This window comes from Molossus molossus, unplaced genomic scaffold (genome assembly GCF_014108415.1).
Source record: "Molossus molossus isolate mMolMol1 unplaced genomic scaffold, mMolMol1.p scaffold_m16_p_17, whole genome shotgun sequence".
Classification (NCBI taxonomy): Eukaryota; Metazoa; Chordata; class Mammalia; order Chiroptera; family Molossidae; genus Molossus; species Molossus molossus.
This window is the reverse complement of record NW_023425352.1, coordinates 54,764,990-54,779,259: the sequence shown is the minus strand read 5'-3', so window position 1 is coordinate 54,779,259 and position 14,270 is coordinate 54,764,990. Positions and strand designations below refer to the sequence as shown.

At 48.3% G+C, this 14,270-nt stretch overlaps 1 protein-coding gene across 10 annotated transcripts in view; it reads left to right on the top strand.

Annotated features, from left to right (window-relative positions):
* The window catches only part of CAMK2G (calcium/calmodulin dependent protein kinase II gamma), a 59,579-nt gene that overhangs the window by 19,825 nt on the left and 25,484 nt on the right, over positions 1 to 14,270 (top strand). For 9 of the 10 annotated variants that reach the window (XM_036265238.1, XM_036265240.1, XM_036265236.1 and 6 more), the window contains exons 4-12: positions 1,252 to 1,306; positions 2,180 to 2,245; positions 6,662 to 6,734; positions 6,890 to 6,992; positions 7,421 to 7,504; positions 7,953 to 8,047; positions 8,607 to 8,729; positions 12,299 to 12,382; positions 12,625 to 12,667. In XM_036265238.1, coding sequence (XP_036121131.1) covers positions 1,252 to 1,306; positions 2,180 to 2,245; positions 6,662 to 6,734; positions 6,890 to 6,992; positions 7,421 to 7,504; positions 7,953 to 8,047; positions 8,607 to 8,729; positions 12,299 to 12,382; positions 12,625 to 12,667 — 726 coding nt within the window. The remainder of the gene's footprint in view (positions 1 to 1,251; positions 1,307 to 2,179; positions 2,246 to 6,661; positions 6,735 to 6,889; positions 6,993 to 7,420; positions 7,505 to 7,952; positions 8,048 to 8,606; positions 8,730 to 12,298; positions 12,383 to 12,624; positions 12,668 to 14,270) is intronic. The other variant, XM_036265235.1, reaches the window with a different exon arrangement.

Here is a 14,270-nt window from a genome sequence, read left to right as displayed (position 1 = left end):
ACAGGGGTTTCCCATTGAGAGAGTTCAGGTGAGGGAAGGGACGGGAACAGCTGGCAAAGCTTCGAGTTGTGTTTGCGTTAGAGTGATGCTCCGAGCTTGGCGTTTAACCCAGAGGTGGCTTTGTGGGCAGAAGCTTATAGAGTAGACCTCAGAAGACATTGGGTTGGTTTTTTGCCCAAGAGTTCTGGAGGTGGGGAGTGGAATGGGATTTTGCTCGCCAGCCTTCTCTTGCAGTTGGTGGGTTGCCATAATCTGCTCCATGTAGTGGCCTCCCAGACCCATCTGTGATGCTGTTGTGGGTACATTCATGAATGATCTTTCTCCCAGGCTCCATTATTTTGTTGCCTGGGTGTTGGGCCACTCCACATGTCTTATGGGAAGCAGTGGTATAGACCGGTCTTTGGAGACAGATAGAGCTGGATTCACATCTTAACCCACCATAGCTTTGGCCTTTGGCAAGATACAGCATGCCCCTGTACCTCCTGTGTTCTCATCTGTAGAACGGGAGTAATACTCATCTCATGGTGGTCGTCAGGAATAATAGACTCCTTGAAAGCAGACACTGTGTCCTTCCTAAGTCTAAACCACCTAGCACAGGGTCTGGCACATAGTAGGCACTTAGTAAATGCCTGTAGAATAAGTGATGTGCGCAAAGAGGCTGACACAAGGCCTGGCACATAATAAGCACTTGATATAATGATTATTGTTGTCTTTGCCTGACTTTGCACATTGCCTCCCCTGTTCACCATCCATCAGCCTCGCTCCACATGCCTTCCTGGTGGGCCCTCCCTCTCCCACTTCTTCCTCTCCCTTCAGTTCTTCTGTTCCCATTTACACCTCTGAAAGGGCTCTCGGGCTCTCCGGTCTTGTCATTCTCTGTCCCCCTGCGGTGAGTGTCACTAGCTGCTTCTCACTGTGCATTACACTGTCACTCATCCTATCCTAGGACCACCTTCTCTGGGGCCAGACCCTCTGGAAGGTTCCTGCTTTTCTCTGTCTTAGCCACGAAGCTTCTCTCTCTCGCCTATGTCTGAGGCAGTCCGAGCTGGCGACCAGAGCGCTGGACCTGGGGTCTGGTTGTCTCTGCGCCATGGCTGCATAACCTTGGGTTGGGAAGTGCTGGGCACGCTGCCACTTCTCAGGAGAGAGCCCAGTAAGGCTGACAGGATGGGGCGGGGGGTTGCTAAGGAGGAGACAAATAGGATTTCCAAGTTTTCTCTGTTAATGTCTGTCCCATCTCCTCTCTTGCAGTACGCCTCCATGACAGTATTTCTGAAGAAGGGTTTCACTACCTCGTGTTTGACCTGTAAGTGCCACTTGCTGAGGGTGTGGGAGCCTTTCCCTTCAGCTGGTTCAAAATGAAATCTCAGAAAAAGGCCTAAACTAAGTCTTCAGCCTCTGCCAAGGGTCCCTCTCCTTTGCCCGAGGGAAAGAACTTGATTTTGAATTTCCTCTGGCAGCGGGCATGTTGCTGAGGGGATCTCATTGCTCACACGCTATCTCGCCCAGGCTCCAAACCCCAGAATGGCATTGCTGTCACATTTCTGCTCAGCAGCACACCTTCTGCAGATGCCTTTTTCTTGTTTCTTGGTGTGTCGTCCTTAATGGAGAAATAGAATACAGCTCTTTACATGACCTTAAAAATTCTGAGAACTTGAAGGTAGCTTTTATGAGTTGTCAACTGGGCTCTAATTGGTCTCTCCTCCACTTTGGTGGTGGTTTAACATCTTAAAAGTGGCTCTTCACCTCCTGGAAATGCCTCTTTGGTATTTTCAGGGTTGGGTCTCTGTCCTTAGTCTCATTATTCTTCAACTGCAAGTAGTAGTAGTAGGTCTGTTCTTTTTGGGCAACTGTATCTTAGTGTTTATGTTGGCCTCAAATCTCTGACTTTCTGGGTAGGTCAGTTATTTTCTCTTAGATCCCTATCTATTCATCTTTGCTTGAGTATTAGCTATCTGTAGGCTATAAACACAAATGTGCAGGAGGAAGGGAGGGCACATGTTACCCCAAGGAGAAGCCCCATGTCACTGAAGGATTGAGTGTGTTCTGGGCTCTCAGATGAAATGCATATAGAGTTAGGATTTCTTTAAGCTGTTGTACATATGACCTGTTGTCTGTTGGATGCTGGGGTTGGCTGACTGACCTGCCTCCTTTGATCCTCTTTGTCTGTTGGTTACAGTGTTACTGGCGGAGAGCTATTTGAAGACATTGTGGCCAGAGAATACTACAGTGAAGCCGATGCCAGGTGAGATGAGGGCCTATAGTTCAACTGTGAGTCTTGGCCATCTCAGGGGGCCAGACAGTGTGTCTGTTTGGTCTTTAGAGAAGATCAGAAGAGCTCTTGTCTGGACAAAGATTCTATAGAGCCGAATTCGGGTTGCATTCTGCGGGTGATACAAAAAGTTAAAAAATTCAACACTTGCAGATCAACTTTTCCCAAAGCTCTTACAAGTCTCCATTTCCCCTCACCCCAGAAATACCTCTCCTTTGCACTACTGAGTACTTGAAGGTATGCCCAAGAGTTGTCCCTACCCTCTCTCTTTCCTTTGACAAATTTTGTTGTGTACAATCCTGGGGATGATGCTGAGATGGAGAAACATGGTTTATGTCATAAAGGGTTAATAATCTAGCTGGGAACCTTTTGGGGAGGCTTTAGCCTTCATCATGACCAGCCCTGACATGGGGCTCCTCAGGACTGAGGACCATTCCGCGGCCACACCTCTCAGCCCCAAGCCCTCCGTGCAGGCCCTGGCGGCTCTTCTATGTGTGACACAGCAGATTCCTCCCACACCACAGCTCTGGGCGCTTGTTTGGCCTGCCTTTCCCGCCCGGCTCCTCCCCCAGCCCCACGTTTTCTCTGAGGGTGATGTCCGTACAACCTGGTTTTGATCATCCTGCCTGTAGCTTATCTGGCATGTGCGGCAGCTCTAGCTGCCTCTGGAGAGGGGGAAGCACGGCTTCCTTACGAATTTCTCAACTCGGAGAGGCCAGTGTTTGCTGATCAACTTCAGATGCTCAGCCTCAGGAAAAATTCTCAAGTGGGGAGATGAATTCCAGTGCCAGCAGGGGAGGACCAGGCTGTGGGGCGGGAGGAGGTGGTGATAGCTCAGGGAGTCTGGCAGGGAGGAGGGAGAGCTGGGGGGCGGGGGGATGACTGTACCAGTGGGCTTGGCCTGGCCCTGCTGGGACACTTCGCACTTTTGCCATTTTTGGCCAGAAGGCTCTCCCTGCTAGCTGGGCTCTGTTCTAATTATACATTTCTGTGGAGACTCGCCTCTTCAGCCCAGTCTTAAAGTCTCTTTGGCCTACTCTTGGGCTGTGTCCTGTCAGGAGGCTGGATCCTTCAGGACCCTCATAAGCCCCTTTGGCTCTTGTGGAAGCCCCAGTGTCAGATTTTAAGGAAGGAATATGAAGTCTGGGCCATCAGCCCAGCCCCTCAGCCCCCAGCCCCACCCCCCGACATTGCACGCCTGCTCCGTGTACCTGGTAGTACCTGCTGGCTGGGGCTCCATTCTCGAGGCCAGGGCTCTTCAACCTCAGCAGTACTGACATGGGGCCGGATGACTTTTTTGTTGTGAGGCCCCCTCCTATGTACTGTAGAGGTTTAGCAGCATCTCTGGCCTCTACCCACTAGATGCCAGTAGCACCCAGCCCCATAGTTGTGACAACGAGAAACATCACTAGGTATTGTCAGAAGTCCCTTGGGAGGCAAAATTGTCCCCCAGTGTTCACTGCTGCTCTAGACTGTCAACACTGTCTGCTGAGAGCTTGACTGAGCGGGGCAGGATGGGTTGGAAGTTGGACAGCCTAATTCAAGCATGCCTGGGACTCTGTCTTAGTTGATCTTTTTCTATGTACAATCATTATCAGAAATGCTCCATAGGGACTCAGTTTTGTTTGTTTTTTAAGAATGGTTATGTCTTTGAGCCAAACTGACGACAATTGCCTGGAAGCAAAATCTCAATGGATTGAGAAAATGCCTAGAAAATGGCAGTTTTACCACTTATTTTATACATCAGAACCAAAGGAGGGGAAGACATAAGGGGGTTACATGAAATCCAAAACCAAAGCAAGGGAATCTCTGGGATTGGATGAAAAGTAAACCGAATAGACACATACTTCTTTTTTTTTTTTTTTTTTATCTTCACCCGAGGACATTTTCCCAATTGTTGTTCAGACAGAGTGGGAGGGAGAGAGAGGAAGAGAGAGAGAGAGAGACATCGACGTGAAAGGGACACATCTAGTGGCTGCCACCCGCACTAACCAACCAGGGCCGGGGACAAACCACAACCCGAGGTACGTGCCCTTAGTGGGAACCGAACCTGGGTCTCTCAGGACCGCAGGCTGACGCTTTAACCGCGGAGCCAGACCGGCCAGGGCTAGACAATTACTTCTTTTAAATTTATGGGTATAGCCCAGCCAGTGTGGCTCAGTGGTTGAGTGTCGACCTATGCACCAAGGGGGTGCCGGTTTGATTCCTGGTCAGGGCACATGCCCAGGTTTTGGGCCTGATCCCCAGTGGGGGGCATGCAGGAGGTGGCCAGTCGATGTTCTTTCTCATCGATGTTTCTCTCTTTGTTTCCCTCTCCCTTCCTCTCTGTAATATCAATAAAGAAAAAAAAATTTTGTGGGTATAGTTAACATGATAATAATAACAATGAAGCCCTGGCCGGTTTGGCTCAGCGGTTAGAGCGTCCGCCTGCGGTCCGGAGAGACCCGGGTTCGGTTCCCGCTAAGGGCACGTACCTCGGTTGCAGTTTGTCCCCGGCCCTGGTTGGTCGTGCGGGTGGCAGCCACTCGATGTGTCCCTTTCACATCGATGTTTCTCTCTCTCTCTCTCTCCCTCCCACTCTGTCTGTGCAAAAAATGGAAAAATGTCCTCGGGTGAGGATTAAAAAAAAAAAGAACAACAAAAAAAAATAATAATAACAATGAAGGGATTTGTGTTTTTTACTCTGGTGTGGTTGTTTTTAGGAGGGGGGGGTGGGGGGGATTACTTGGATATTTCAAAGCTATGTTATCATAGATGCAAAAAGACAATAGACAGGCTCAGTTAAGGTGAAGATTGACTTTTGTTAGGGAAAAATACTGCTATAGGACATGACTACCTACCATGAATTCTTTTAGTCAGAAAGTTTTAATTTCAGACCGTCTTATGTGGTTACTTTTGTTTTTGGGGTGTGTGTTTTGTTTTTTTTTTTGCAATTTTTATTAATTTATTTTTGTTACAGATGTTTCTCCTTTTCCCCCCATTGACACCCTCCTCCTGACACCCACTCCCCAGCATTGTTGCTTATGTCCATTGACCACACATACATACATACAAGTTCTGTGGTTTATGTCTTCCCTCCCTAATGTCCCCCTCTTCTGAGATTTGTCGGTCTGTACCCTACTTCTATGTCTCTGGGTCTGTTTTGTTCATCAGCTTGTATTGTTCACTATATTCCACACATGAGTGAGATCATGTGATATCTGTCTTTTTCTGATTTATTTTGCTTAGCATAATACTCTCCAGGTCCCTCCATGTCCTCTCAAAGGATAAGAGATCTCTCTTATAGTTGCATAGTATTCCACTGTGTATATACCACAGCTTTTTATCCACTCATCTAATGATGGACACTTGGGCTGTTTTCAGATCTTAGCAATTGTAAATAGTGCTGCTAAGTTATGTGGTTACTTTGGGTCTCTGAGTTTGTAAGGCTGCCATGCAGGCCTCCCCTGAGCTTGTCAGATTAGCATGTGGCCCCTTTTTCACCTACACTTCCCACTTTGGGTCATAAATCAATCCAAAGTAAGCACTAATGACCAAACTTTGGGTTGGATAATATGATCTCATGGTGCTAGGAAGGTTGATTCCTAGGAAATGTTAGTGTCTTGCTGAATGATGGACCATTGGGGATGGGGCAAAACCGTAATCTTGGATGGAAGTCAAGGCTGAATTTTTTTCAAAGGTGAAAAGCATGTAAATGGGAGGCAGTCAGGTCCTAGGTGTCTTCATTAAGAAAAACACTAGACCGTTTTAATCTATAAGCTATCATCCAAGTTTTGTTACCTGTCTCACTTAATCTGTATTTTGCATCGATGTAACATTTATTTATAGTTTGAGAGCACATTATACACTTAGGTTACTCTGTTTGGACCCCTCTTAAGTACATTGTTCCTTAAAGGTGTCTGTATACTTGTTTTATCTCCCCTGCTAGATGACAGTCCTCAGGGCAGGCACTGGATCTTACTCGTCTCTATAGCCTGTGTGGTGCCAAGCACTGTGCCTATAGGCACTCAATAAATGTTGCAATGAACGTGAGTGTACCCACCCCAAAACAACTTAGGTTCAGTTAGACTCTCCTTCCTAAGTTGCTACCACAAGCTGCTTCTCCTAGAACAGAGTTACTAGAGGGGAAAAGAGAAGACAAGAAGGGATTGGATGGTTACCCCTTCTTAGGGGTCTGGTGTCCCCGGTATCTTGGAAACAGACTGGGTTGTGTTGAGCCTTTACAGTCTAAGAAGGCATGGTGGACCCTGGTGAACCCTGTTCTAGTTGCTCCTTTGCCATTATCTATGGGAGACTCTGGACTTAATCGGCCCGGGACTCAGTTTCTTCTTCTGTAAAATGAGGTGGTTTAACCCTGCACTGACATCTCTTTTTCTTCTGTGTTTGCAGCCACTGTATACATCAGATTCTGGAGAGCGTTAACCACATCCACCAGCATGACATTGTCCACAGGGACCTGAAGGTACTACTACTCAGGCTCTCCCTTTGCCTCCTGCTTGTGAAGTGTTGTCGCCACCTGGTGCCAGATGGTGGTACTACGAAGGCCCACCCAAACTAGGCTCCCAAACTGGGCCTAGGGGTGGGTGCTTCAAAAGGTTCTGTCTTTTCCTTATGCAGCCTGAAAACCTACTGCTGGCGAGTAAATGCAAGGGTGCAGCAGTCAAGTTGGCTGATTTTGGCCTAGCCATCGAAGTACAAGGAGAGCAGCAGGCTTGGTTTGGTAAGAGTGACCCTGTCTTCCTGGAATGCAGTCCCCGCCCTTCCTCCTCTTCCTGATCTGCCTTCCTCCTTCAGAACTAGAAGCCAGACCCTTAATGGTCCTGGCCTCCTCAGAGACTGAGGAGAAGGAGGGTGTAGTGCTCCCCCCAGCCCTACATGACTCAATACAGTGAGTCTAGCTGTTGTCAGCACTGCTTTCTTGCTGCCTCTGGGGAGGACTGGGAGTTCCTGGTAGGCACATGGACCTGCCCTCTTGTTGAGATTCCGGGCACTCGAGAAGCCGGGCCTGTCATCTCTTGCTGCCCATGTGCTGGGAGCTTATTTAGCAAGAGCATCAGAAGTGAGAAGGGACTTGGGGAAGATTACTGATGTGGATTTAATGAGAGAGAAAGTGGGTTCAGTGTGCCTCCACCCTCTCTTCTGCTACAGGTTTTGCTGGCACCCCAGGTTACTTGTCCCCTGAGGTCTTGAGGAAAGATCCCTATGGAAAACCTGTGGATATCTGGGCCTGCGGTAAGCCCATTCCACACTCTCAGCTTTTCGGTGTCAGGGCCTATGTCTTCGAGCGACGGCGAGAAAGAGGCACTGCCTTTCTTTGCGGGTCCCACAAGTGTCTGGTATATGCGAAGTCACGGTGTTTGCTCTAGTGTCCCTGGGATGGCTGTTCTCACCACACCCTCCTCCTAAAGTATTTTCTGTATTCTATTATATCCTTCTTGAAGAGGGATTTGCCCATGCCTTAGAGGATGGGTTGTGCCTAAAGAAATCCCTGACGTGGCTTGGTGTCATGGGGAGTGAAGCATAGCAGGAAGGGCTGGTGGCACAGCATCATTGGCTGGTGTCTACTGCTATGTCTCCTGTGGCCCTTGACCTTCTGGGTGGCTCTGAGCCCTGTGTGGGTTTTCTCGGTTCCTCAGCAAAGCAGGTGACTCACCCCAGTGACCTGTGTTCTGTCTTGTAGGAGTCATCCTGTATATTCTCCTGGTGGGATATCCTCCCTTCTGGGATGAGGATCAACACAAGCTGTATCAGCAGATCAAGGCCGGAGCCTATGATGTAAGGACCGGTTGTTCCCACTCCTTGGCTTCTTTCAAGGGAGGGAGAGGAACACAAGGGGGGTTGGAGACTTTGAGGACCCAGGGACTGGCATACAGGTTTCAGTTCTTGCCACCCACTGTCCCAGGGAGCAACATTTTTGCACAGTCCTTCTTGGTATCTGGAAAATCAAGGAGCCCACTGAACCCCTTGGGCTTGGAGGTGTGGTGTGTTACATTTCGTAGGGTCGAGAAATCTGGCAGCCCCCTCCACTGTGGTGGGGCCTTGGGCACATCGCTGAATCACTGCTTCCTCCAAGTAGACAGATAGGATTGAACCAGAAGATGTTGGAGTCCCTTTCCTGCTCTGATCTCATATTCTGGCATTCTGAGCATGAGTGCTCAGTTGTGCTTTCCTGACACAGGTGCTGGGATGCCCCAGGGCTTCTCTAACTCTGCCAGGCAGCCTTAGGCAGCACCGAGTATGTCACTGATAGGAATTAGGATGAAGACAGAGACTGCCTTGCAAGGTGTGAGGCTCACAGATTTCATATTCCTCCTCCCCCTTTTCTGCTTCTTAGTTCCCATCACCAGAGTGGGACACCGTGACCCCCGAAGCCAAGAATCTGATCAACCAGATGCTGACCATAAACCCCGCAAAACGAATCACAGCTGATCAGGCTCTCAAGCATCCGTGGGTCTGCGTAAGTGTCTTTACCTGGGAGGAGGAGATCGGTTTGCCCTTAGTACCCTCCTTCCCCTTTTTCTTTTAAGTAGAGAATAATTCTAGGCCCTGAGCAAGGACTCGGCAGTGAGGGAAGGGGCCTGGGTAGGGCCCAGGATCAGAAAACATCACTAGGAGGGATTCAGGGAGGCAGAGGGGGCTAAGTGGCCTTTGCCTCTCTCCCACTAACTTGTCAGGTATGGTTTAATTCTGATCTTGAACAAGGGCTTTGGTTGACCTCTGCAGACTCTAGGTAGTTGATAGAAAGCAGTTGGCACAACCCAAAGTGAATTGCCAAAGTTAAGGTGCATATTCAGACTACAGCTCTCATACACCTCTAATGGAAATGTAACCAAGACTCAACAGAAACAAAAAGGGCCTGTGAAGATTAAAAGAGCACCCTAAATTCAGTCAAAAAGCTCACCCTAGGAGAGCCCTCCAGGGTATCAGTGTGGGTCAACATACTCTGTTTTCATATACAGTTCTGTCAAGCTGAAATGTTTATTTTCAAGCAAAGCAGAGAGTCTGCTCCAGTTAGGACTTCTGACAACCATGACACATTTATTTAGAATTCCTGTGTTTACTGAATGCCTCTTTGGTGCTGGTCTCCTTGTGGGTGCTAGAGATAGAGAGATGAATGAGGCATGGTCCGTTCCCCCAAAGATCTCAAAGATTATCTAGGGGGACAGGCACTCAAATACATAACCACTCTGCTAGGTGACTAGTACATAAAAGAATCTGATGGGTGCTTAGGTGCATCTGCTGTCCCTGATGAGGGATGGGATTAATGAAGGCTGCATGGGGGAGGTGACCTCTGTCCTGGTTCTTGATAGGTGACTATGAGTTCACTGGGACAGTAACCTGCAGACAGAGGTTAGCTTGGGCCAGGGTGGGAGGCAATGGGAAATTGGAATTTTCTTTTGTAAGACAATGAAGCCCATACAAGTTTCTGCCTAAGGAGTTTAGCTTTTATTCTGAAAGCATACGGAACCATTTGTAAGTAAGAAAAATCACTTTGGAAACTGTAGCAAATGGAATTGAAAAGGAAAGAGGCTGGGGGCAGAGAGCTCAGGAAGCTGTTGTAATTGTCTAAGCAGAACCAGCTGAGGTCTCAGCAGAGGTAGAGGGTAGTGTGGCAAGAAGAGGACAAATTTGAGATATTTGGGAGACAGAATCAAAAGAATTTAGTAACCAGTTGGATTTAGGGAGTAGAGAGAGGGCTTTAGGGGGACTGCCAGGTTTTGAGTTGATAACTGATGCAGGGTTGTGCTTATTCACTGACCCAGAAGAGATTCAGAAGAGGAGCCAGTTTGTAAGAAAACATGGTGGTTTTAGTTTTATAGATATTGAATAAGGTGTCCGAGGACCTCCAGCTGGAGACATTCAGTGGGTAGTTAGAACTATGGTTCTAGTTAGAAATTGGAAACACAGGTCATAGTCATTTCTGTATAGGTGGCATTGAGGCTGTAAAAATAGATGGGAATACTTCTTTGCTAATTGAATTTTTACTCTGGGCTTGTATAGGAGAAGAGATGGCCACTGAATGCTAGCATTTCATGCCAGAGTTAGAGGAGCCTGCAAAGGAGACTGAGAATAAGAACTTCTGCTATAGAAGGAAAATCAGAAGCAGGAGATCCTAAAAAATAGGTCTCACCAAGGGAGCGTCTGTAATCAGATGCTTCAGAGGGTCCATGATAAAGACAGAAAAGAATCCATTGGCCAATTAAAGGCCAATAGAGGCAGTGGAGTGAGAGAGACCTGCGTAGCCTGTTTTCAGTGAGGTGAAGAGCGAATGGGGGTGAAGGGAGAACGAAATGGTACTACTCAGAAAAGACAGATGGGTTAGGGGAGTTTTTAATTTTTTTTAAGGAGAGGCTTGACTATAATATATAGACTACAGAGAAGAATATAGTCTGGAGTAAGGGGTTAAAAATATTAGCTGATTGAAGAAGCAAAGGTTTTTTGTTTGTTTTTGTATATTCTCACCCATTGATTTTTTTTTTTTTTTAGATAGAGTGGGAGGGAGAGAGAGAAAGAGAGAAAGAACGAGAGAGAGAAGCATCAATATAAGAGAGACATTGATTGGTTGCCTCCCTCTTGACTGTGGCTGGGGATTGAACCTGTAACACAGGTACGTGCCCTTGACCAGGAACTGAATTGCGACCCTTCAGTCCGAGGGCTGACAAGGAAGCAAGGTTTTGATATCTAAAAGACGGGGGGCTCCCAGGCCCAGGTTGAGGGGTCAGCACTGGACATGAGGGATGATGCTACTGAGACCCGAGATTAGGTTGCAGGTGGGTGCAAGTGAGCTTGAGGGTGGGTGTGGAAGTTGAGGTTCTTTCTTGATGAGCTCTCCTTTCTCTTCATGGAGAAGTTTACACTTTGGAGGAGGAGATGAAATCAGAGAGAAAGTTGGGAGAATTGCTTTGGGAACCAGGAAAGGGAGTAGTCTCGGGATGGGAGAAGGATTGCAGGGTGGCCCTGTGGGGTTGTGGGCACCAGGCCACATGTGGTGGGATTTATTTTTCTAGCAGGCTGGCCAAGACAGCTACAGCAAAGGGAAGTGGTGAGCAACTTAAAATAGGCACTTAAGTATTGTGGAAATAATAGCCTGGCCGGTGTGGCTCAGTGGATTGAGCTTCGTCCCATGGACTGAGAGGTCACAGTTCGATTCCTGGTCAAGGCACACGGCTGGGTTTCGGGCTCAATCCCCAGTAGGGGGCACACAGGAGGCAGCTGATCATGTTTCTCTTTCTCTTTGATGTTTCTATCTCTCCCTTCCCCTCTCTCTAAAAAAATCAATGAGAATATATTTAAAAAAAAAGAATTGGGAGAATATTATATTCTGGGGGTCATTTTGTGGGCCCCACCTTCCATTATCCTGTATATCTCAGTAGCGTCTAAAGACATCACTGTACTATACTGTGTAGTAACTGATTCTTGTAATGGTGACCCTGAGTCATCAAGGAGATGTTTATCATGTCCAGTGGCCTCTGTTTAAGGAGAAAGGAAGTTAGCAGTCATACAGTGAAGAAAAATTCCCTTCCAAAATGATTTAGAAATTGATGCTTCAGGGTAAAGATCCTTAGCTTCTGAGATCACAGCTTCATTTCGGCCCTTGCGGAGGTACGTTAAGAAGAGTTTTTTGGAGGGAATGAACGTTCCCTGTCGAGAGCAGGAACCCTGGCCGTGCCCACTGCGCGGAGCCTAGAGCTCAGTAGGTGCTCAGGACCAGTTGAAGGAGTGCATGTGTGAGGGTCACTGCACGCAGGACACTCCCAGTCCTTGGCCTCCGTTCCCCAGAGAGGATGAGTGCTCAATGTGGCACTCTCCTCAGATACTGTGGTGTTTTCACGTTAAAATTCTTGTCCTTACATAACCTTGAGTTTTGGGTAGTGCTTTTATTCTAAAATCACTTTCATATCTATGACCTCATTTTGTCTTCTGAGCAACTCTGGGGTGGCTGAGTGCATGGCCATCAGTGCTGGGACTGTGTGAGGGGCAGAGACTCTGGCTGGGGACTTATAGGCCTGTCTGTCTGGCTTCCAGCAACGGTCCACGGTGGCATCCATGATGCATCGTCAGGAGACTGTGGAGTGCTTGCGCAAGTTCAATGCCCGGAGAAAACTGAAGGTGAGTCTTGTCTTCCGGGCTTCCAATGCCCTGAAATCATACCTTTAGACAAGTGTACCCTCTGCCCCATCACAGAAGGAAGCTTTCCTCCTGCCTGGAGCTGAGCTATGAATTCTGTACATGGTGGGGTTCCCGAGAGACCTGATGTCTTCAGGTTCTAGCCAACAGCTGTCCTCTGCCTGAGACCAGGCAACACTTTTCTAGAGTTTGGTTGAATTCATAGGACCCTCTTCTTTCCCCAGGGTGCCATCCTTACAACCATGCTTGTCTCCAGGAACTTTTCAGGTATGTTTTCCCAGCTGTGAACTTTAATTCTGCTGAGGTGAGTGGGTCAGAAGAGGGTGTGGCCATACCCTGCCATCCTAGTGCTGGGTTCTCCGGCAACACCTCGGCCAAGATGATAAGGACCCAGCTGCTGCTGGGTCCTACATAATCTGGTATTCTGGGGGGCGTTAGATGGATTCAAATTTATGAGCTTTATTCCATAGAATCTCCCAAGGAGTAGCCTGCCCAGCCTCCCATTTACCTTGTCCCTGGGAATTCTTATTTAATTCTCTGAAGAACTCTCAGTACACCAAGATTTAGCCCATCTCTGGGGTGTCGGAGGATGTGCTGGGGAAAACAAAGATGAGACGCAGTGAATCTTCACTCCTCACCAGTAATTTGCAGACTAGGATGATCTGTACTTCACTGTGTCCAAGTAGAGATGACTAATAGAAATTATTCCAGATGTTTAAACCTTTTACAGTAACTGTGCTTAAAATATTCTCCCCGATATTAGCTGTAAACGTGAAGAAGTAGAGACTAGCAGGATGGAGGGGAAGGCACTTGCTTAAATTTGCATGAGGATTTAGGAAAGTTGGGACCAGTAATTTGTAAATCACACTTGACATTTCTTTTTAAGATGCAAGACACTCCACCTCCTCCCCACCGGACACCCATTCCCACCTCACCCCCATCATTGTTTGCCCTCAGCAGGGAAGCAGAGTGGCTTTTCTGTGAGAAAAATTCATGTCAGGACTAACTGAAGATGGGTTCTCTTCTCTGCTTGGCTTTTTCCCTGGTCTTCCCTCCCCCAACCCCTAGACCCACTATTTTGGTTCAAGACTCCAGTCTCTCGTTCTTGTAACAGGATTCGCTCCCTTGCTTTCCTTCTGCACTGCCATGGAGAGGGGACTGTGTGGGAGGCTCGGGTAGCAGCCGCTCTGGGCAGAGCTTGCTCCCTTGAGCTTGAGTCCCGATGGGCTCGACTGTGTTGGTTCCAGGTAACCCACAGCCCTGGCTCTGAGGCAGCCACAGGTGAGAGGACATGGGGCCTCAAAAGCCCTGGCCCAAGTGAGAGCCACAGGGCCCTGGAGGGTCAAGACTGGAGCGAGCCGGGAGACTGTTCCACCTCAGGCCATTCCCTTGACCCTGGTTTAGGGCTTGTTCTTGTGTTGTGGGTACCCACGAGGGGAAGCCCACGGTCCTGGATTTGCCTCACAAATGGGAGCAGGAGGGTACCGTTGCTGCCTCCGACAGGGATCGGGCTGAAGCCCCTCATCGTGCTTCATGTCTTCTAATTACCTGCAGCTTCTACTTTCTGGGTTTAAGAGCTTTTCTTTACAACGCTCAAGGGCATTTCTGTACTGACCCTAGAACGGTGATCTGCTCGCTCTCTGAGTGGAAGAAATGTGAAGACAGGTTACTGGAAAATCAGTAGCATGCGCCCCATCCCGTAGCCTCTCCATCAACCTCTCCCCATCCATTTCAGGAAGTCAGTGTCCTGGTTTCAGGAAGTCGGTCTCTGTGTTAGAACAAAGCACCTTCACTAATCCCTAAAGAGCCTCTTGTCCTTGCTGCCCAGACCTCATCTGGCCTTTGCATTCACTTTGCCTTGGGTCAGGGG